This window comes from Charadrius vociferus, unplaced genomic scaffold (assembly GCF_000708025.1).
Source record: "Charadrius vociferus isolate BGI_N301 unplaced genomic scaffold, ASM70802v2 scaffold365, whole genome shotgun sequence".
Taxonomy (NCBI): Eukaryota; Metazoa; Chordata; class Aves; order Charadriiformes; family Charadriidae; genus Charadrius; species Charadrius vociferus.
In genome coordinates this window covers 2,203,006-2,227,566 of record NW_009648559.1, presented here as the reverse complement: position 1 = coordinate 2,227,566, position 24,561 = coordinate 2,203,006, and the positions used below count along the sequence as shown (strand labels likewise).

Below are 24,561 nucleotides of genomic sequence, written 5' to 3'. Positions count from 1 at the left end.
TCATCCTTTATCAACTATACGTAAACCAGACAAATCTTAACAGTACACACAAAGAAGGGAGAGGCAGCCTTGATGACTGTGACAGGTTACAGTCAGGCTTCTCTGAAGTCATTGTGCTACTATTCGGTGTCATCATCTTATAGACTGTTTGTACAATACCCTGCATTTAACTCTCAACTTTTATTGAACAGGATGGTTTACGAAGATTATCAGGGAACGAATACATATTGTCAGCAAAACGTAAGTTTTAATTTGGCGGTTACTGAGATATTAAAACATGTTAAATTTAAGAAACAGAGGAAATGTGATCAGATGTTCTTTTCTATAAGTATTGTTTGGTTTTGTTTTATTTTATGTACAAGCATTGTTCTGCAGCATTACTGAGCTTTATAGAAATGAGAGTTGCCAGGCTTTACTACACAAAAGAAAACATGTACATTAAGTAAAAGTCTATCTCAGGGTTATTAATAGTGATCTGCAAATACATTCCTCAACAGAAACTCATCAGGTCGCTGGCAGTTTGATATCTCCAATCTCCCTCAATGACATACCCCCACGGATAACACAGGCAATGGAAAATGAGGAACACTGGGATTTTGATATCTTTGAACTTGAGGCTGCCACCCATAAAAGGTCAGTAAACAGAAGAGCTCATAAATTGAAGATGCTGAAAACTGACTTAAATGTCATTCTGTAATCAGCTCTTTGATTTCTCTACCTGTGCTTTTAAAAGAGAATTACTTTTATTTTCAAAATCAAATGTTTGAAATATTTTCATTGTCATTTCTAGTTGTGTATGAACCCATTAAATATCTTCTGTTTCATCATATGCTATTTCCTGCAGATTCCCAGTGGATGTAAGTGAAGATTATATATCTTTGATATGGTACAATAACAAAACAACATCATTTTAAAAGCCTTCCTTTTCTGTTCTCAATAATAGAAACGTTCTACAAATCAAATTGTTGTCTTGTGGGGATTCAAATTATGGCCAACTACACACAGAGTCAACATGCTGGTCTTAATTTGATCAGTTGACACAGATCATGTTTGATTTTCTCTCCATGTAGTTGGGTAATTTTTATTCCTAAACAGTTCAAATACAGCTTTTCAGCAGAATTACTATTTTCTTTCTCTGGGATTAGAGGAAGGTCTTTATTCTAAAATCTCGGCAGGCTACATTTTATGTATAAGATTAACTGAAGAATATTTACTGATAAAAAGTAGGGCATACCAATTTCCATCACTGAAGTTTTCAAACGCAGTTCTGATAGACTGTATTTCATTAGTGGCAAATGCTCCAACTAAGACTGTAAATTGATCTTTCTGTTTAAATCCTGTTTTTTATTTGCTGATGCCTATCAAAAGTTCTCCTTTGGGTCTAGTTTCATGTATCGTGCTTTGTCTTAGCGTAAAGCTTCTTATGAGACACTAATTTGGAGGCTAGATCCTGCAATTAATTGACTATCTTAAGCCCTCGTCAAAATCCCAGATCCATAAGAGCTTTAAAAGGTGTTCAGAAACAATGTCTAAGAAAGATATCAGGCATTTAGTTAACATATATGCACTTCATTTTCAGACCATATTTATGAGCCAAAAAAAAGTGGAAAAATTTGGGTTTTTATTCTTCTTTAAAGTGATTTTATTGTAAGTGAAGAAATTTACATCCAGTTACTTTCGGGTTTTTTTGCTTTGTTACATTTCCATTTCTAAAGAAGTGCTATAGCTACAGCAATTAAAAAAGAAGTTAAAATGTTGTCAGTCTGTGTGATTTATATTTAATACGCACATTGCAGTAACTTACAAATTAATTATCCCAGCCAGCGTGCATGAGATCACCAGATAGGTTTCTCTGTTCTTATTGATTTGGAGAGACCGCAGAGGGACAAAGAAGGTATTTTGTTGCCTGTTCACTTATTGAAGGTATTATAATTATCATTGCTTCCTGCTGTGCTTAAGTAAAGGCAATTCATTTATTAAGAGAATTAAAGTGATGTTCAATGAATCACAACTATGAATATGTTATTAGTATTGTCTTCAAGTCCAAGCAGACATATGGTAGTAAAGCCAAGATAATTCATTAAATCTAAGCTTTAGTGCATTACGGTTCCCTGACACAGAAACCTGGAGAGACCTTTGTCTGACAGTGCTATGTGGAGGGTATTTAACTTTAGTGTATTTTTATTCTCATATATGACACAGTATTGTTGACTGCTTTTGCCAAAAGTTGTACATCTAACTCTAAATGACCTCAGCAACTCTAAATGAGCTCTCCTCACCTGTCAGGTGCAGCTAGAAATCAGAGTGCTTGATGCACCTGGAATCAAGCAGCAAAGTAAGATGCCAAAATGAAGGTTTAAGATCTATTTTTAAGAATCCATATTTGAAAATATTTACCACTATACCTGTTCTTAAGCAAAAAATGTTTTGGCCAAGAAAACAGCTGTATTAACTGTATTCGAAAAAAGGCTAGTGGACTAAAACTTGATTCTTTTTCATTTGCCCTATTAAACAGATTGCACTTTCACAGCTTTCAGATTAGAAATATTCTGTACTGCTGTTCTGATCTTCATTCAGCTGCCAGTCATCTGGGTTTAAATTGTGCGGTTTGACCTGGGAGAAGCAAGAGTGCTGGAATACGATGATGCTGGCTGGTTTTGGAGACAGGTCTCCGGCTGGATTAGCCTGAAAGTTCATGTGGCCTTTATAGTCTTGTAGAAATGGCATGGTCTGGCCTGGTCATTTGCTTCCAGAATACATCCATCTCTCACTCTCTGTTGCATGCAAAGTCAATGAGCAATGGAAGCCTGCAAGGGTGGGCATAAAAGAAATGGAGCCGATCTAGAGTGCAGAAAGAATAGCGATTGCAGCACTGTGTAGTATAGATATACTTAGTCTAACTGTAAACAAGCTAGTTTAGGAATCTGTGGCAGCAGCAAGATTGCCTCCCTCCTCTCATGCACAGAGTTCAGTACTTGCTAATTTATCTCATTTTGACTGTAGTCTACATTTATCCAACATACATTCCCTAAGCCCCAAAATACTGCTACATGTAGTGCAGCAGCAATACAGAGCCTTTTTAATACTCCTGGAAGTGTCAGGAACTGGCGTTGATTCTGAGCGTGTGCATGTGATGGGTAGGCAGAACATTTCTGCTGGTCTGGACAACAAGTCCTTATACCTAATCTGACATGTCATTGGTTAAAAATGCTGTATAGATTCATACTATTTATGCTATGTAATATTCTTTCAACTTCATTTATTTTAAAACTTTGTGTTTGTTTTTCTCCACAGGCCTTTGGTTTATCTGGGTCTCAAAATATTTGCTCGCTTTGGAATCTGTGAATTCTTAAATTGTTCAGAATCAACTCTGAGGTCGTGGTTACAAGTTATTGAAGCTAACTATCACTCCTCCAACTCCTACCATAATTCTACTCATTCAGCAGATGTACTACATGCCACTGCTTATTTCTTGTCTAAAGAAAGAGTAAAGGTGAGTCCACATTTATAAGAAACGGCGTAGGTGGGAAGTACAGGTGTGATCAAAGAAAGATCTCCCAAAAAAAGGTGCCAAGAGCCAAATGTCTACCTAGTGCCAACCAGTTTAGTAACTCCGAGGTCAAAGAACTTGCCTGCTTTACATCAGTTCTAGGATCTCTCTTACAGTATATATGTTTATAAATACTTAAAGGGAGGGTGCCAGGAGGATGGGACCAGTCTTTTTTCAGTGGTGCCCAGTGATAGGACAAGAGGTAACAGGCACAAACTTGAACATAGGAAGTTCCATCTCAACATGAGGAGGGACTTCTTTACTTTGAGGGTGGTAGAGCACTGGCACAGGCTGCCCAGAGAGGTGGTGGAGTCTGTGACTCTGGAGACATTTAAAACCTGCCTGGACACCGTCCTGTGCAACTTGTTGTAGGTGACCCTGCTCTGGCAGGGGGGTTGGACTAGATGAGCTCGAGAGGTCTCTCCTGACCCCTACCATTCTGTGTTTCTGTGTTTCTAATATTACAGGAATTGAATGTTTCTTGATGGGAGAATAAGAAAACCTTTTAAAACAAAACTTCTTCATATAGTTAAACTTTCTCAGATAGGTGAGCTAATGACACGATTATTTTTGTGACAGTAGATGCCAAATACAGATTTACTGTAATAAATCACCATCTCTTATGCCTCGTGATAGTAATTTTGCAGAAGACTCCCAGGACAATACAGGCTATAAAATAGGTTTAGTGTTTCCAAACCTTTATCACCCACTGGACAAGATGCCCTTAGGCCTAAAAAGACTGCATTGGAGGAGAGTATTGAAAAAGATTTCTTGTTGAAACCCCCACTGGCATATTAGAGCCACTGACAACCAGAATAAATCACAGCAACCTTTGCTCTTACGTGCCTAGAGGGCAGACTGGAGAAGGGGAATTAAAACAGTGCTTGCATGTGTATGCAGTGGAGTGGTGGTACTTATTTCTGAGTTGCATTTTTGGATAGAAATTTCTACCCTGAATTGGCCTGCCTAAGGATACTGCGAGTGATGGGCACCTGACGGAGACATTTGTGACTGTAAACAAGCTTCTGACAGCTCATTAAAACTGTAGTAAGTCCCTTAACCTGGAGCTGCAACTCATTAGTGTGGTCTCCAGAGGCTGACTTACAAATACTATACGCCAAGTGAGAATAGAATTTCACTGGATATTTTCAGCCCCTGATTTGCTGGTCTTCCCAAGAATACCTACGAAAAACAGACAAGATCTGGACTCATTTCAATACCACAGAAGCATGACTGCCGCCTCCTTTTCCAGAATGTTATTTCCATTCCTCTGTAGGCATAGGAAGAGAAAAAAAATGTTGCAGGAGCAGAATCAAAGTTTGAAATTCTCTATGTTTTCAAAGTTACAGCACAACTGCCTTTGTATTGTCCAGACTTCAACTTAATCTAAATACAGAAGGCCAGATTCTGCCACTCAAATTCACAGTGAGAAGATATTTTTTTTTTCAGTAAATCGAACTCGGTTCTTGCCTGGGAAAATTTTCTGGCTCCCAAATTGCACGAGTATTCTCAGAATCGTGTCCACTTCTGTGCCACAGGAGTTAAGATGATGAAGTTATAATCCTGAAGTCGGGGTAAAGGTGCTGTAAATCCCTGCAAAGTTGGTTATGTCAGGCTCAGGAAATAAGCGTGACATACACTGCTGTGGTCCCACAGGTCATGTATTCTCCAGTTTTTGGCCACTTCTCATCTGCACAGGTCTTTCTCAGCCAGACTGAACGCTGGTCAGTGTGTCTCTCTAAGGAGAGCCTGTTCTAAAAATCTCTCTCTCCTAACTTTGTACCACAAAAATAGAATCCCATGAGCAGCAGCTGAAAGAAAGAAGGAAGAAGCTAACACATGGTAGATGGTATTTCAGACAATGCTAACTATGAACCTAGAGTAGAAATAATTCTTTGCCTTTTCTTGTTGTCTACAAGACCTTCTTGACAGTCCTCAATGAATAATATTCTAGGTCCACCAAAGTCAAGTCACTGCATTACTTTCAGGAGGTGTAAAGTAGGGTAGGGATTTTCTTTTCACCTACCAAGTCTAACCATTCTGAATGATACTGTCAAAGCCAGTAGAGTATTTGGACCTTGAATTCAAGCTAATTGGAAAGCAAATTATCTGCCCTGCTCCCAGATCCAACTGGGAACGTTTCTGCTCTTGCATCTCTTTCATTTTATGAAAATTTTTAACATAATTGTTCTGTATCTGTGATCCTTCACAAAAAAACCCAGCATAAACACAGCATAAAGTCTAGTTTCTAAATTTATACAATATATTTCTGAGATGCTTGGTTCTTTATCTCCTTTATGCTATTAATGCAGTATTAAAACCTTAAAATTCAGATAGCTTTGTATTTCATTATAGAGTATATATAATTAGACATAAAGTAATGACCAATGCAAGTAGACGTAAAGCATGGAGTGCAATGTGCTAAGAGAATCAGAACCTGACACAGAAAGTATAGAACAGAGTGTCATGTAATTTTTCCATGGATGTAAACCATCAAGTATTCTTCACAGAATTCATATTAGCTGTAGCCGCAGGACACTGTTGTTATGAAAATAGATACATGGGAAACATTCCTTGCAAATTGTAAACCTAGCCAGCATGTAAGTGGAATGTGATAAGGACACATTAAGTTTCCAAAAGAAATGAAGGGGTCTGGTGGAAATAGAATAATTTTTAGCAGTATTAGTCTTTTTTCCAAGCCAAATACCCTCACTCCAAGTGAAGGTGGTTTCTGTGTTGTTAGAAAACACACACTAATTTATTACTTTGCATTTGTTTAATTTGATGTGTTTTGTCAAAGGTGTGGCTAAGGCAAAATTCAAGCAGCACAAAATGGCCAAAAAAATCATGCAGTGCTCATTGAAGCTTATAATGAATTTTCCGTTGCTCTGTCTAGAACATCTGACCCTTACTGATCTACAGAGTTCTGGCCTTTATTCCTCAGCAACTTGGCTTAGTCTTATGGACAGAGTAGGGTTTCTAATGAGTCTGCCAGGAAGACTAAGCATCCTTCTATTTTCAGCAAACTTTGGATCCAATTGATGAGGTTGCTGCACTCATTGCTGCCACAGTCCATGATGTGGATCACCCAGGAAGAACAAATTCTTTCCTGTGCAATGCTGGCAGTGAGCTGGCAATTCTCTACAACGACACCGCAGTGCTGGAGAGCCATCATGCTGCCCTGGCTTTCCAGCTCACCACCCGGGATGACAAATGCAATATATTTAAAAACATGGAGAGGTAAGCTTAAAACGCAGGGTCCTTGTCTGCCCACTGACATCTCTCACTTTCTTCTCTGTAATGTAAGATAATGCAAACAAGCATCCTAGAGGAAGGCAGCACCTTGTGGGTAACTGTCTGTAGCCTTTGTGGAAGTTTGCTTCTAAAACAGTAGTGCTGCTGCCTGTCCTGCACAGACTTAGGGCTAACCCCACGGTTTCAGTTCCTCCTGTGGATAAAAAGGTAGACCCTATCTAAGGAACTTAGTGAAAATCCTGATGTTAGCAAGTCTAGAATAATAATTTTGTATCATTGGATGTAGAGGACAAGCTATGGCTGATTGGGTAGATGTTTGCTGGGTAGAACAAGGATAGAAAGAGTCACAGAGCATCAGTCAAAAACTAAATGCCTTGTTGCAATGCAGAGGATAGTGGAGGAACTGTGGTTCTTCTTAAAGCCCTAGAAAGGCATTTAGGGTGAGGATGTGACCATTGCCTTAGCCCCTCTCAAGATACAGCAGAAAAGTATTGCTGAAAACTTGGCTGGAGTGTGAGCCACTGCCAAGTGTCTGTGCTAAAAGCCTTGGGAACACCCCATTGTGGCATGTCCTGGCAGCCCTCCTGAGTAGCTGGTGCCTCTGCTTCTGACCAGCTCTTGCACTGTTCCTCTTAGACAACCAGTCATGCCTCTAGCACATATGTCTCTGACACCAAAGGGTACTTCACTCAGCAGAGATGCAGCTGTCCAAGCCTTTATTACTGTTCTTTCTCCCCCAGCACTTCTCTTCAACGGAAATGGTCTGTAGCATTTTTGTTAGACTTGTTTTAGCAAGCAGCCCTTTGTGAACTAGCCAGCATTCTTAATTGTTTCCTTCTTTACGCAGGAATGAGTATCGAACCCTCCGCCAAGCCATTATTGACATGGTCTTAGCAACAGAAATGACAAAGCACTTTGAGCATGTCAACAAGTTTGTCAACAGCATTAATAAACCCTTGGCAGCGCTAGAAGAAAATGGGGTAAGCAACACTGCAAGTCCTCCTTAAAATGACTAGGCAGGGACCAGGAAACCTTGGCAGCAGGAAATCCCCACGTGGTGTTCTGAGAAAGTTCATCAGAAACGTGGAGAAAGAGAGACTAGAAATGTGTCTTTCACCTCTGGGTTTCAATGCCCTTCTGCTTAACATGGTCGTCACGCATTTTGAGGCTGAGTGGAACTCACTTGGATCCTATTAATATTGCAGTGCTATGATGTTGTACTTGGGACCAGAAGCTTGAGTTGTGTATTTTCCTGTTAAAAATGCCATTTTGATGAACCCAGTCACTCCCATGGAGAGAGCGCTAGCAGAAAGACCTGGCATTGTTGTTGGCCATTTCTGCAAAAAGGCCGAGATTTGCCTCAGAACAGAAGCTGAATTACTCCCTCACTCACAACAGGAACCGCTGGTGGTACAGCATAAGGGCAGGTATATTGACTGCCATATGGCACGTTCTCTGGAAATGAGGGCCCTCGGCCTTCTGTGCTGCCTGGCAGCATTCATAGGTTTTCTGTCTGCGTTCTTTTTTAATCTTTAAAATAGATGATGGTGGCATTATGTATCATATAGACATAATCAATAGCCATCTGGAACCCCATGGACACAATGAAATTGCCTGTTAAGAACTCATTCTGAAAAACCACACCAGTTTCAGTAACAGCTTCAACCAGCAGTTTTGTTGCCAGTAAGAGCAGTGTATAATTTTGTTGGAATGGTTTTTGCAAAGAGAAGATTTTCAGAAACGGTTATAATAAAGTTTGCATTGGTGGCAACGTCCTGCAGGAGCTGTAATGGTTTTCTGTGTTTTCTTACCATGTTTTTCAGAAAGCCACATTTACGACTGTTGTGTGTAATGGCGGGGGGGGTGGGGTGGGGTGGGGAAGTCTTTTTATTATCCAAAGGTGGGACAGGAACAGGTCTTGTTCCTTCACCCATCAGAAGCAGATTGGAGCTTAATTGGAGGAGAGTACCTTTGACAGGAGTATGTGCTAGAATTAGCTTTGTTCTTGGCACCCAGTGATGCTAATGAGAACTATGTGAATGTGAAGCCAAAGTCCCAGTAGGATACTGGTTTTACTGACTAAACTAGCAGAAAGGCTGTTAAGTCTGTGGCTATGAAGTATTTTTCCCAGACAGCCTCACGGGTGCAGAATGTGGCTTGAAGTCACAGACAGGATAATACTGTTGATTTTTGTGGGTGCTGTATTGGACCTTGTGAAATTATGAAGTTCACTGCCCAGGACATACCTGCACTTTGTTACAAGTGCCTGTTCACTGCAACCAGAACCTAGAGAAGACCAGAACTGGTTTGTGTGCACATTTGTCCTTAGATTGATCATTTAATAGCTAAGTCGTAACAAAGGCTTAGTACAGTTGGTCTCCTACCTATTACAAATAAAGGAAGAATGGTGAAAAAACAGGCTTAAATTGTAATGTTGTTGTCTAAGGTTACCAAGTGACAGGACTACCACCATCTTTTCAACCCAATGACTCCATTTATATGCATGTGTTATGATGCAGTCAGCCCTTAATTGTATCATCAGATTCTGGTTTTCGCTGACTTTGTAGCCCCTTTGCTGCCCACTGTCTTGTTGTGCTGTTTTCACTTCTCACCCACCATTGTGCTCCTTAGCTTCTCACTAGCTGTGCCTCTCTTCCTCCTTCATTTTCCAGCACTAGCTTCCTCACTCAACAAGTCCCTCCTTTTTCAGCCTTCCTCCCCTCTTCCACTTCTGTTTGCTTTCCAATCTCCTTTCTCCTTCACAGTTCCCAGGACTCCTGTGCCACTCTATTCCTTCTCTTCGCATTTTTTGCATTCAAATCGGGCAACAACCTTCTTTTCCCTGCTGCTATTTTTCTGCAGGTGTTTCTTTACTGCAAGTACAGGAGAGACAGGCTCCCTGTTCTTAGCTACAAAACTGGGGCCTGGACAGTGCCTGGTCCAGCACAGCCAAGAACTACAGTTTCAGGGAGAGTCCTGTTCAGTCCCAGGCTCCAGCAATCCCTATTGAGTCTACACAAACCACAATGGTTTTTGCCAAAGTTTGTAACTTGTCCCACAGATTTTCACAGGGATGCTGACTGGTTTATCCCCAAACCATCACCCCAACTCAATTCCAGGTCCTCACTCATAAAGATGTGAGGGTAATAAAAAAAAGAGAAAAACAGCAATAATTTTTAACATCAGCATGAAGAGCTTATTTCCCCCAACCTCATATTTAGAAGCCACCAAAACATTTTTAAGTGCAATTTCCAGGGGAGGAAAATCTTTGCCTGAGGCAGACACCTGGTGGGGAAACTTCAACCAATTTAAATTGGCAGTTATGAAAGTATTAAACAAAATCTTTTAATGTGAAGCGTCAGCCTGCAGGCTAGCTTACAACCATAGCTGTAGATGATCAAGCCGTTTCACTGTAGACTTTTTTTTTAAACATATATATGTATTAATTTATGATTGTGGAATTTTCGACAGAACCACTTTTGCTTAGAACAATTTTAAGAAATAACACCTACATTTATTTGAATACCTTATACACTTTTTTTTGTTTCAGGATATTTTAATGGAAACGTAAGGCCAGCAAAATGGATGGAAAATTGTGAGACTAAACATTTCTCTGCCCAGTTCCTTGATTTTAACAAACAAGAAGTAAAGAAGGGGTAGCAATTCTTGGTAGATTACAAGCAAGTGAGCTAGCCAGGAAAAGCCAGGGTACTTTGCTGTCTATGCACGACAGTCTGCAGATGAAGGAGCTCCTTGATGGCCGCTCCTTTACTCATCCCATACTGCTCACCCCCCAGTGTAGTCTGGCACATAGACTCACCAGAGGACCTATTCTCTCAGTACTCCTGAGAAATGGCTTGTCTTTATAGCTCTTGAAAATCTGCAGGGATGCAGTTGGGCAGCCTCTCTGGTTAAGCATAGCAGCATTCAGCATAGGAGGGGAAGAGATGGAGGAGAACAAGGGTTCTGCTGCTGGGTGTAGTGCACTGCACCGGCTGACCTTGTGGGGTGCGTAACTCTCTAGGGCACCTGGTCCTGCTAGTCCTGCTGGAGGGCTCTATACTGGCCTGGCTCAGTGCGCAGAGCCCTTCTTCACAGCCCCAAGAATTGGGATGAAGCAATTTTTTGAGCAGAAGCATCCATCCAAAAAGCCAAACTCTGCTTCTTGCCTGTTATGGAGAGCTGAATAGCTGTTGCTGCTGAAGAAAGGGACTTGGACCTGTACAGTCAGACAGTAAAAACAAATACAGTGACATACAGAAATCAAGCAAAAGTTTAATTCTGCCCCAGAGCCCCTGGGGCTGCAGGGAAATAATCTGCCCCACAAGGCATTTGTGATTCACAGCAAATTCTGCCCAAGGATGGGAAGAAAGACAAAGACTATATAATTTTTATTGAAAACAAGAAGCAAAATATTTCCCTTCTTTTGGTTGGGAGTTTCTCAGTTCAGCAGTTTCCCATTAACCAGCCTGTAATGTGTCAGTGGGTAAACCAAATCATTTGCTGTGCTTCTTACTAGCAGAACGCCACTGGTAGATACTCTTTCAAGTCTGGTTGTATATCTGGTTGCAGCGGCAGCGTGTGTTTCCTGGCCTGGTTTCCAGTCATGGCAGTGACTCAGGGTAGTGTTTGCAGGCTGAGCTGCCAACTGTGTGTTCCAAATGGGACAGTTCCACTTATTTTTTTTTTTATTTATTATTTTTATACATATTTGTTCAAAGAGCCATGCTGAGAAGCTGCTCTGTTTGTTTCCTTTCCTCTTTTGTTTCATAAACTGAAAAAAATCCTTTCCAGCTCCAGCATCCTTTATCCTCCCATTTCCCTTCATGATGTCACCTAAGCCTATGACAGGAAGCCAACATCTGACATGCGGAGACACCTCTGCACTCTGAGCAGGATGCTGCGACTAAGCACAGTTAGCACATTTTATTCCCAAGACATCCGCATCCAGCAAGTAGAACTGTGCCCTTGGTTTGAACAGATCACAGAAGCGAACATCCTTTCTTGATTCCTGGTGGTTTACCTACTGAATAATCTCTAATAATTTTCCATGCTTAATTGTTACACACTGCTTATGTTTCTGGAGCTTCCATCACTTTACTGTGGCTTTCTCTTACATAATTTTGCTATACATTTGGAGATATATGCACCTTACTTGTGTTTCCAGTGTATCTTCCCTTCTACGTATCTAAAAATGAGGGGAAAGAATTGGTTTGGGAGTCTCATTTTGGGAGAAATTGTGGAGCTGGTGTTTATGAGCCAGTATACTACCAAATAATAATTTTTTTATTATTGTCAGTTCCTTCCTTCAGGAAGAACTTTCTTCCCCACAAGAACTTTCTTCTGAAAAATATGTCGTAATAAAAGATCAGAAAGTTTCTGCTGCTTTGTATCTCACTCTTTGTACTGCAGGAACTGGTGGCCCATTATTATTATTATCATCATCGTCATCATCATCATTATTACTGTTGCTTCCTCATTGCTCTGACTGTAGACCAAGACTTTGTTAGGTGCCAGAGAAGTATATTCCTCAAAGAGCTTCTGTTCTGAGTAGACGGTGTTGTAAATTTCTGTACCTACCCATCCCTAAAGAGTCAAGTAATAATGTTATAATTATAGGTAATTTTTAAAGAGATTTTAATCCTGAATCTCTGTCCTTTGGCAACTTACTTCATCAGAGCTCCGCAGAAAATAGCTTCTAATCTGGATCATTGGAGTCTTTGCTCATATTAGCTGTATGCTGGCTCCAAATATAGATTACCATTGACGTGCTTTTATGTGCAGCCTGGGAACCAAATATAAGCCGTGTGTGGGCTGAAAACTTTCCTAGACTTGCAGAGGAAAGATGAGGCTGTTTGGAAGCATGTTTCTAATATATCGCTTTAATACTGATAAACTCTCAGAAAGCAAAATTCCCAGTCGGGTCAGAGACTGATGGACTAACATGGCTCCAGTGGAAGGGAATGAGGAGCATGCCTGGAAGGCAATGTGGGATCTGACTCTCCTAATAAGCAGCAGTGCTGTCAGTATGATTGATGCTCACGCTGATGAGGTTTGCGTGCAGAGGATGACCCTGCATGTCCAGTCAGTCCTTTTTTTTTTAAACCAGCTATTCCACTCTTAATGTGCAAGTCCATTAATCCTTGAATTTCAGCACAGAATGACATTTTTCTGCCTACACAGTGTATGTAGTATTGAGTGGATCCTCTCCACACTTTTAAGGAGGCAGATAAGGCACACAGGGATTAGATGACTTGCCCAAAGATGCCCAAGAGACCTGTCACAATGACAGTGACTGAATCCAGAAGCGAGTTCAGTGCTAGTTCAGAGCCATGCGTAACATTCATAATCCCCATATAAATTCAGTTGGACATCAACTATGGTAGCCAGTAGCAGGACTGAACCCTGTAGGATCTGCTGAAAGCATTCCCAAGGCACAAAGCTTTTGAGTAAGTGCCCAGAGACATTGCTAATGGATTATTTTTAATTCTTAAATGTTACAGAACAATGGTGATGGAGAGTCAATCAAAACTGTACTCACGTCTCCTGAAAACCGTATCCTTATCAAACGCATGTTGATAAAGTGTGCTGACATTTCCAATCCATGCAGACCCATAGAGCAGTGTATAGAGTGGGCTGGACGCATCTCCGAGGAGTACTTTGCACAGGTAAGGCAGCTAAAATACACTGATGAAATTCCAGGTGAGCATCTCTTTAACAGGGAAGACAAGTGTGTATACACTGCCAGTGTCCCAGAACATTTAAGGCTGCATTACGTAATGTGAAAAATAACTTTTTTATTTTAAGTGATGGGATATTATTCAGGCCAATACAACACTGATGCCTTCAGACGAAAAGTTGACAACTTCTACAGTGCTGTTTTTGGAAAATTTAAGCTTTCCAGTTGTTCAGTTTGGAGCTGGGCTTTTTCAGTTTTGACTGCACGTGTGTTCCCATCCCAAGAGGCAGAGGAAGGGTGCCTTCTGTGTACCCACGTGCTGGCTGCGCCTCAAGAATAGAATCGTCAGGTCCTAGTGTTTGCATGGGAACAGCACTCACTCCAAGAAATGCTGTAAGAACTTAGTACAGTGTGCTAAAGAAAGGTTTTAGACAGATGGTGAAAAGGAGAGGGCAGAGTCATTATTACAGGTAGACCAAATACTGCAACTGAGTCTTGGTACCTCAAGGGAGGGGGGAGAGGGTAAAAAAGATATTTTGCTATCTCTGAGTTGTGCAGAATGTCACTTCCATCAGAGATTGAGAATGGCTGAGCATCTTTTAGCTCCGAAGCAGTCATAACTTTATCAGTAATGTGTGCAGTTACTTAGGGTCAGCTTTGTGTGCAGGTGCAGAAGGTAAATGTATCACTTCGTGGGAAACACTGGAAGGCACTATTCAACTGCTGTTTGGCTGAAACCTAGACGACTAGGTGCTTCAGATTAAATTGCTGCTTCTTCAGATTTATTCACGTTCCTCTGTTTATTTAGCAGTTGCATGCTCTAGTCAGTGCCAAACAATCTGCTGCTAAAAGCAGCCCATTAACAGAATGTGTCTTAGATGAATAATCACAAGTGTTTTTTGCAGACTGATGAAGAAAAGAGGCAAGGTTTACCTGTTGTGATGCCAGTTTTTGACAGAAATACTTGCAGCATCCCCAAATCCCAAATATCATTCATCGATTACTTCATCACCGATATGTTTGATGCCTGGGATGGTAAGCAAAACTTTGCTATATTTCCTGACAATAAATATTTTGTGAACATTTGAAACTACTGCGATACCAAAATGCTTTCTTATGGCTGCCAAAGAAAGGGGGAGAAAAGGGGAGATTTCTGCAGTTCAAGTAAGCTGCTTAACTTCATTATTGCTTAGAAGTATTTTGACACCGCTACAAGCCATTCTTGTGACTTCTCTCTAATATATTAGATTCAGGCTAAGTTTAACTTTCTTCATTTTAAACTTGCTTCTCTGTAAATGGAGAACAGAAGATATTCTCCTTGATAGCACTTTAGGCTCAGTCATTTTGTCCATGTTAATATCAGTTATTCTTCACGACAAATTTCTACAGTCTGGAAACTGCTTGGGGGAGCAGCTGTTTCCTTCCAAGTGCTGCTTCTGTGGTAAAAGTGGTCAGAAATGTGACTCTCCTGAATGCCAGATCATGACATGTGACTGAGATTTGATGAAGTAGAGTAATTAGAAGCATAATTATCTATGCCCCTCCTGGAAACATGGGTCCCTTTGCTGGGACTTGCAATACTGGTATTAAGTAGACTTACAGAACTGTTCTCAGTGGCCTGAGTGATGAGAGCTGTACAGCCCAAACCATTTCAAGTATCAGTATGACAGATTTAAGCTTTCCTACTTAGCACAGTTGCCCAGACATTTCAAGTGATATTTAAGCAGAGAGAATCATGTGACTGTTTCAATTCTGCGAACTAAATACACTCTGCCCTCTCTTCCCTAGCATTTGCAGACCTGCCAAATTTGATGCAGCATCTGGATAATAACTTTAAATACTGGAAAGGACTAGATGAAAGGAAGCTGCGGAGCCTTCGACCACCACCAGAGTAGCAATTAGACCATGGTGTGTAATTTACTAACCAGATGCATATTTATTCAAGCTCACTTTTATTCATGTGATTTCAGATTTGTTTTGGTCTCTTCAGTATTACAGTAAGGCTAGCCCATGCGCTTGGGGGACTTTCAAATTCAAGAGAACATGAGGTCAGCGATTGACTTCCACAAACTACCATGTGTGGACTCCAATGAAATAAGCCTATCAAGTGGAATTACACTGGATTGCTGCAGTACTTGTACTGAAGAGGGTTTATTAGTGAACATACTTTTATGATGTCTTCATACCAGTATGTGACGCTGGAAGACTTTGAAGAATCCTCATAAAAAGGACATTCACTAGAAGATTTTGCTTAATCCTCAATCCTGCAAGTGAAAAAGAAATATCTATTAATAGAGACTCACAGCTTTTATGAGAAAGCTACATGCTTTTTATAAGCACTTAAGACAGTTATGTAGAACAATCAGACATTTAAAATGCAACTCTCTATGAAGGAATTTTTGATCTATGAAAAATAGATGTACTCTATTTTTTCACATCACAGAAGGTGCAATCATTCACTTCTGAGCACTACTGAAAGTGAGTTCTCTTTAAGAAATTTAGTAGCAAATGTAAAAAATAACACAATTTTTGAGGTTGATCGTTAGCATCTATGATTAAAATGATATGTTTTATTTATTTTGTTAGATGTTCAATATTTTCTATGAATTTATAAATACTTAAAAGCCAAAGCCAACTTTAGATGCATTACAAATTTACATGATTCATACTCATTAATATACATTTAATTGATGTACAGACCTTTTATTTTCATAATGCAAATACAAAATACTATACAATGATACATTTTTATTGCACTGTAAGGATAGATGTGTATGTTTAAATATTGTCTGATTTATGTTAATTAAAATAAGTTTTATTGAAAAGGTCTTACTTGAGAATAGTAGAATAAACAAGAAATGTATACTAAGCACCAGAACTGCAGTAGTTCTCCCACAAACCAGTGACGACCACCTGATCTTCCCTTGGCTACAAAAAAATATGTTAAATTCAGCAGGTCGCCACATCTGATCTGAGGTCGCAGCCTAGATCACAAGGACTTAGGTCCCCTGAGAGCGCCGCCAGGGAGGGGAGGCTTCTGTACGCCACATGTCCCGCGCATCACCGCGGGGCGGGAATTCAGCACGGAACTTGTTGGAACTTTTTGTTTTCTCCCATGAAATTTATGACTGAATTCCCTGTCAAAGTCTGCCTTATTTTATATAGTATTTCTACAAAGCATTCCACAGCATATACGAAGAGGTAATACTAAACATCTAATGAATGTCAACATTTTATAGCCTATGTATTTTCCTCTGCCATGAAAGAAGCAGAACATAAAACCACCAACAAAAACCTTTAACTCAAGAAGTTTGTAAAGGCTGTATACCCTCACAATTGGAATGAAACCTTCATAGCAAACACCAGAACATAATAAAATGTATATTTTAAGAAGCATCAAAGTCCTAGCCATTTCATTTGAAATGCATATTTACTTTGTAGTTTGCAGTCTAACAGATACATGAAATTATTTTAAAAATAACTAAGATACTTGCTGTCTGGGGAAGGGAAGAGTTGAGGGCGTTGGACTGGCATAAGGGTGATGAAAGGTGGTATATGGCTGGCAAGCCCCTGTGTTTGTGGCCTGACCTTGGCAAGCCCATCAAATCCTTGTGTGCCCTTGGACAAGTCTCTTCACAGCTAAAAGCAGTGCCATGCTTATTCCACTGAAGGACTAGAAGAGTATCCTGTCAGCCTTCCTAGTAGGTGGAAAGGCACTCCAAAAACACTGAAGAATTGCTGGCTATTGTCAATGCAGACAATTGACTTCCAAGACATTTTGAACCATTCCTGAAGAAGCACAAGCAGAGGAGAGGTGGATGATGGAGCACTTGAGGGACTGCAGCAGTAGAGCCTTAAAGCAGGTAAGAAAGGAACAGGTGACCTCTCCATTTGCCACCTGTTTGTGTGTTCCTCCTTCATCTTGAAACTGATGAGGCTCATGGGCCACCACCATTTGTAGCTCACTATGGTTCGTCTTTGTGTCATGCCTTTTGCCACTGCTGCCTTTACCCTGCTTGTGTGCTCTCCCTTCCTATGTAGTATTTGGGTTAGTGCTCTCCCTTCCTACATAGTATTGGGGCCCCAGCCCCTGCTGTCAGGGCAAGGAATTCCCTTTCGTAATTATCTTTAGTTCATCAATGCGTGTGTATTTCCTAATCCGGTGGGGCTCAGATCCTGCCCAGGAGCACCCAGGCCATACCCCTGCCTCTGTGATAATAGTAGGACAGAGGGCGTGGGGTCCTTGTTGATCTTCCAGAGGTTCTGCAATCGATACTGAAGAAGCAGATATATTTCCATTGGAGTGAAAAAATCAAGTATCCTATTTTCAAAGGGAACATGCAAGGCAAGGGAGAGTTGGCCGCCAGATATGTTGTTTTCCTGGCAGTATTACATTGTGTTTCTGTATACATGCACCTATTGTAATCAGCTGTAATTTGCCACCTGACATTAATCTCTTCTATTTCACGCACGCTCCTGTGCCTGGTTCATGGAAAAGCTACTCTGGCTCCATTAGAGGGAAACAGCATAACACCATAAATACCTCCTCCACTTACCTGTAGCAAAAAGGATAGGAGAGGAAAAGTAACAGCATAGGGGTCCAGAGAATGTCTGCAGGAAGGGGGTAAAAATATTTCTTCGTAAGTATAGTTAATATTCTGGGATGTATTAATGAATGGTAAAAACAGTTAATTTAATCTGCTATAAAAATGCCTGATGCATTATCATTGAAAAGATGTGATCAATATAATTAATTCCCTGAAATTCACACTGCATCTTCAATGCCATTACTTGGAGTGTAGAGCTGTGCTAATCAACCCTCTGTATCAGCCAGATTTATGTTCATATCGATGTACAATAATTTCACTTAACATAAAACACTGATTTGCAGCCACTGAATGCAGTTCTGTTCATTCTGTTGTCCATCTAAATTTCGCTGTTGCCAGGAACAGATTATAATTAAAGTCTGGAACCACCGTGTCTGATCCTCACTGAAGACCTGAGCTTCTCTCTACAAGCTACACCTCTTCAGCTTTCTGTGCAGTGCAAGGCTGTGGGGGCTGAGCGGGGCCGATTCCACGGTGCTGCCCATGCAGCAGAAAGGGCCTTGCTGTGGAGCAGTAACAGCTCTAATGTGACAGTCATTGCTCCATCATCCAAATGTCTCTGGATCCCATTGCAAATTCTTCAGCCATTCCAGATCCCCTTCCTTTCTTCTCCAAGATTACACAGCAACAGTGCTCTGAACCTTTTCCAGTTTTGTATCTATTCCCATGCTTTTTGAACTGTCACTCATTGATGGAGCTCTGCTTGGGACAGAAACCATGGCTTTACTGATGGTCCTTCACCATGGAAAGGGAGAACACGAATAAACTGGATGAGTATCATTGACATTGTTCCCCATTTCAGACAGGCTGGGAGTCTTTGTATATACAGTGTCTACATTTCTCATTTGTTCTTCCTTTAATGCTAATACAACAGTAAATTCCAATGTAGACACGATGAAGGAGAGGTCCCTTATGCACCTCCAGGGTTTTAATCTTAAGCTTTGTGTTTTAAAACTGAATAAGGTTCCGCAATTCAGCATAAAATGACCCATTCAGAATGACTGGCTCTATTTTCCATGCTACATATTTTCAATCAGGTAAACCTGGGTATCACTTTAGTTGCTTCCAGGTGAGTATGAACTATGATGATCTGGTAAAAAAGTGCTGGCTTCTCACCAAATCGCCCTAGATGAATATCTTGGTCCCTTCAAGGGATAGGTATAAAATTCTGGGTCATAATTGTTCATTCGTACAAAAGGAGAAAACAGGTAAGTGTTGCCACAGGTCTGAAGATGGCTTTCATACTATGATATTCCCAATGGCTACATATTAATTAAAAATCACCTGAAATTGAATGAATGCCTCAGTTTTTGTTGCAGTGCTTTTTGCTGTGTCTGTGTCTGCTTGTCTCTGTAGAGACATCATTGATATGACACTGGAGAAAATGTGTCATGAACATGAAGGAATTGAAGCAATGACAAAGCCATTCCTACATAAAAGAGAAGAAAGAATAATAAAATTAAATATCTACTAATCCCTTACAGGATGCTCAGAAACAGCATGGGGGAACTGTAGTCAGTTGTGCCCTTCTGTGAGACCAGAAGGGTTTGAGTCATGACTCTGCATGGAGCACTTTGAAATGAAGTCTCAGAGCTGTTCACAAGCTTCAAAACAAATAATCTCTCTGCTGACGTGTGACATCATACCTCCAAGGTACAGTGGTCCCAGGGGTGCTCGTTAAGTGATAGTGGGATGGATTGCATTTAATCCTGACATGATGTTTGGATGCAGAAAACGAGCTTTTAAATTACTGCTGTGTCCCTGTGCAGTCTGTACTGCTGGTTCAGAACAAAGGGGATGTCCAGGTGCTTCAGATATTTTTGTTCTGCTGAAGCTGTGGCTCTGTGGGCAAAGAACTTCTGTGTTGTAACCCCACTGAATGCTTTCTTTCGGTGCCTGCTTTGAATGTTACTAGGGCAAAGTGTCTCATGTTTTCCGTTTTTTCCCTTGTTTAACATCTTTAAGAATCTCCTCCCACACTTCCCATGCAAACCTCAGTGAACTTAGCTTTGCAAATCCTGCGAATCTATGTGTTAGCATCCTCTTTAACAAGCAAGGCAACTGACTTAGAAAAGGCCGGAGGGCCCAGTGCCACTAAGCAAAATGGGCTTGAGGCTTCTAAACACCTTTGAAGTCCAAGACCTTCAAGCCCTGCCTGTAGTTTACCAGTAAGTATTTCTAAGGCCAGGAAACGGTCTTCTGATGTTCCACTTTTTCCCTCTCAGCTCCTCCGTCCTCCATTTTTCTTTGATCCCATTTGCTAGGAGTCCTTCCCTTAAATACCATGGTCTGTGGATCTCCCTCAAACTCACAGCCAGAATGCTGGGACTAAATCCTGCCTTTCAAACTGATTCATGCTGCTTACAAAAACTTTTACCACAAGAAAGTCACCTTTTTCTGATTCCAGTTAAAATGAGCCTGGAAAAATACCCTATAATGGCTGAAAGCCTTACACAGGTATCTACAGACAGAAGGAGAATACAAACATAGTTAACTGAAACAGCTTGTAAACACTGCATTGCTACTGTGTGCGGTGTGAATACGTATGCAAGGTCTTTTATACTGAAGTTGAGGAGTGTTCGCAGGCACCTCTGCCTTTGAGGTTATGGTAGCAAAGACAAGCAGCTGTGGACACTTGTTGAAATCTGAATCTCTCTTTTCTTGGTTTGCTTGCTCCCCCCCTCGAGTGGCAAGAGTCATTGCTAGAGCTAAAACTAATCTTAGTTCAGCCCACGGTAATTAACAGAAGTTACTTCATCCTTTAATCACATACATTTCTCTTGAGCTAGTGAAATAACACAGCAATACACACAGTTGTAGAGAGGAAGTGAAAAAGGTGATTGCCTGGTTTTGAAATGAAAGGAGGAATTTAGCCAGTGTGTAATTATTCAACTGAGAAGTTGGTCCTGTCTGTCTTTAATATTCCAAAGTGGTATTTGATGTAAATCCTTACCCGAGAGTTCATTACATTAGCTCTTAACTCAACCTGAGCATGCTGAGCGCCAAGTTCAGCGTGCAGCATATTTTATAACCCAGTAGAATGAAGTCATCCTAGTGATCCTGCAGCTCCCTAGTTCCTTGGGAGGAGGTACGGCTTTGTCTATAGCCTAAAGATGAAATGGAGTATGTTTGATGAGATTCCCTTGGTATTTGGAGTGTGGAATGTGTGAGGAATATTGCTTCGCACCTCCAGCAAGAACTGTCCCTTTTTGGCTTAAATAAAAAAGATGTTACTTTGCTTGCAATATTTTCCTTTACAGAAAATGAAATTTTTCCTTTACAGATCCCCAAGTGCTTTGCCAGAAAACCCACAGAGCCTTTTTGCAGGTGGGTAAAACAAGCTGCAGGGAAGCACAGCGACTTGTCAGTGTCCACCCTGTGGGAAACCCTGGCCTAGACCTGGGGGCTGCCAGGCTGCTGCTGAGGGCTCTGGGTTGAACCATGCTGACCTTCAAAAACAGTGGGAAGAGAAATTTAGAAAGCAGGTGCTTTTGTAATGGTTTGTCACTGCCGCTTTACACAGATACTGGTCAGAGCTCCTGAGAAGCTGTCCTCCCTCTCCACTTTGTCTTGACCTCAGTGAGACTCGCGGGAGTGCCGAATGCCATCTGCGTGTGCACACAGAGTCCCAGAGCCTGTCCCCAGCGGTGGGTGGTGCCAGTTACTTCAGACACCGCTTACCGTAAGTGAGAAAGACTGCAATGATATAGCATGAATATAAGTGCTGAGAAACAGGCAAGATGCCCAGCCACCCCACCAAGACGGGGCTGGGAATGGCATGCATAACATCAGGCACAGCTTTTGGGGATACTTAGGGCTCCCAATTGCATGAATAGACAGTTTTCAGGACATCATGAGAGCAGAATGAAATTATCCTCACCATACAACCCAGCCCTAAAAGTGAGCAGCCTCTCTCAGCCCCTGAAAATCCGTGCTGGCAGACTCAGTGCAAATAGGCCGTCCCCTGTTATGACACATCTCTGACAAGCCAAGGTTAGAAAGCAGAAAGTTTTAGCTGCTCTATCATGCCAGGAACAAAAAAAGACAGAAAACAAAAAGCCTTGTTTTAAAATAAGCTGGTTTAAATAACCAAGTGTTCTTTGAACCACATCAGGGTACATACCTAAGAATATTTCTTCAGTAAATATCAGTGACATGTTTAAGTCTGGCTCAGTATGCATTAGCAAAGTGATATTTGAGTTGCTTTTGTTGTAACAAGAGTTGATAGTGTTTCTAGAAGGTGGTCTGAAAAAAGGGACTTTTGGGGTTTTTTTCCCCACTTAGCATCCCACAAAGAAACATCTGCCCACCAGTAGCCCCCACCTCAGGACTTTCAAGTAAAAAAACTTCCCAACGCACCGATTTTGGTGAAGTTATACTTCACTTTCATTGGCTTAGTTTAGTTCATAATCTACCTCTTAAGCGTTATTTTTTACCCACAGACCCACGTCTTGGATCATTTTGGCTTTCTGAAGAAATTCTGCCTCCAGACCGGTTGCAAATACATGGTCACATTATTATAGTCTGTACCTGAAATGGCACAGTGCTGTGGCTGAGCAAAGCTCAGACCTATTCCCACCTCTTCTGATCCACTACTCCCTGAGCTTAGATTTTCTTCAGTTTTATACTAGTGCTGTAAGCACAGAGAGCCCGCCCGGCACAGGCCTGCTCTTCAGAGCTTCACAACTGAGCTGACCCAGTGTCAGCCAAGATACACCAGCAATACGCAGAAAGCAACTAACGGACTAAGAGGGCACCACACAGCCTAAAAGCCAATGGTTGTTTTTCCATGTGCAGAAAAAGAAAAAAAAGTAACAAATTTCTAATTTAAACAGATCTTTGTATATGTATTTTTATTTTTGTCTGTCTATCCTTTGACCTTTTGGGTTATTTAACTCTTTTAAGAGCCAGATATTAACTCTAGAGTTAATGCACAGACAGAGGAATGCAAAGCAAGAAAACAGGTTGTAACAATGATGATACTGAATTTGAAATTCTCCACCAAGAACAAAGGTTTTCTTTTACATCTGACGGGCTGTGAGAAGTCAGACTGCTTCTTAAGCGTCCTTTCCTGTATGTCAATACCAGTGATCTCTTTGAGCATGCTCAGAAATTTTGGACTTAATAAATCATCACTGTAGACCACGTGCTTCCATGTATGGGAAGCGACATGACTTCTCCCTGCCTTTGTGGGGCACTGGAGGAGGAAAGGTCACGCTCTGTGGGACCCAAGGGGGAAAACTGCAGTTCATAAATCAGGCTTGAGCTACCCCAAAGTCAGTCCATTGAAGTCACAGTGAGGCTCTGCAGGCAAAAATGACAGCTAGGCTTTTATCTGTATGCCATGGCATCACAGGTCGATAGTATGAGTTCCTTCTCTTCTTTAAAGCTTTCATGTCAGAGGAATCAAAGCCCCCTACCTCCCCTTCCCAAATTGCCTCCAGTTAATAATAGCACGAACAGTAGTTAGCCCAGATTTGAAAGAGGCTTTGATGAGATATTGCTCTTTGATAAGCCATTTCAAGGGCAAGAGGCAAAGTGTTTACTTTGCTTGGAAGAGGAGTCTGATGAGCAATTTGCTTTGCTTTTGCTGAGGCCAAGCAGAGCTTTGTTACGTCCAGAATACAGAGACTGCAGAGGTGGTTTATGGCTACTGCTCTTTACCTCTGGTTATTTCTTTGCCTTGTGCAAGAATAAGAAGTTATTAATGAAGTCCAACAGCCTCTGTGCTGAGCCTTAGCACCCATACACTCCCCAGCTTTCCCACACATGGCTGTTTTTCCTGCCTTTGGCTGTCCTGGGAGGCCCTGAGGAATTACAAGTGTGCTGAAACCTGGAAATGCACCTGGCCTAGGGGGGAGAGGGAACTGCACCTTTGTGACTAGCCAAGCCCTCCTAACCATGCACAAAGAGGCAGACACACGGCTTCGGGTTGGGCTTGGCCAGCCTGACTGCTGGTGGGCCAACCCGTAAAACACAAAATGATTTAGTCTGAGGATAATGAAGCTCTCCCCAAAGCCATGGCTTGTACTAGGTGCACCAGGTGCTTTCCTGGAGGCAAGAAAAGCCACACCAAAGGAGTGAAGGCAAGCAGGGCTGCTACCGACTCTTGCTACAAGAAAGCTTTACAAACTCAAGATTATAAACAGCGGGGCTTCTCAGCGTTCATTTCATCATGCGTTTTGTTACATAGGGCTTATTAAACCTATGTTAAATAGGTTTACTCCAGCAGCCTAGCTGATTCTTTCAGGACAGGGCAGGAGGTGTTGGGGGCTGGCCCCAAGCGTTTCCTGGCTACGTGCTTTCCCACCCTGTCGACGGAAGGTAAGAAATTTCGTTGAGAGAAAACTTACGCGTGTCCAACCGGCTGCGAAACATCTCCAACCACAGGGAACATACAGGCTACTTTAGGCCCAGCCCAGCAAAGACAGGCCCATCCTTCCCGCCGCCATTTTCTGAGGGCGGAGGCC

At 41.5% G+C, this 24,561-nt stretch overlaps 1 protein-coding gene across 1 annotated transcript in view; it reads left to right on the top strand.

Moving 5' to 3' along the window:
• Window positions 1-15,538, top strand: part of PDE8A (phosphodiesterase 8A) — a 128,696-nt gene extending 113,158 nt beyond the window's left edge. The window contains exons 15-24 of the mRNA XM_009886122.1: window positions 192-240; window positions 498-633; window positions 3,295-3,493; window positions 6,573-6,790; window positions 7,653-7,789; window positions 10,499-10,513; window positions 13,325-13,473; window positions 14,390-14,519; window positions 15,273-15,392; window positions 15,475-15,538. Of these exons, the coding sequence (XP_009884424.1) occupies window positions 192-240; window positions 498-633; window positions 3,295-3,493; window positions 6,573-6,790; window positions 7,653-7,789; window positions 10,499-10,513; window positions 13,325-13,473; window positions 14,390-14,519; window positions 15,273-15,379 (1,140 nt within the window). The 3' untranslated portion in view covers window positions 15,380-15,392; window positions 15,475-15,538. The remainder of the gene's footprint in view (window positions 1-191; window positions 241-497; window positions 634-3,294; window positions 3,494-6,572; window positions 6,791-7,652; window positions 7,790-10,498; window positions 10,514-13,324; window positions 13,474-14,389; window positions 14,520-15,272; window positions 15,393-15,474) is intronic.
• The last annotated feature ends 9,023 nt before the right edge of the window (window positions 15,539-24,561 follow it).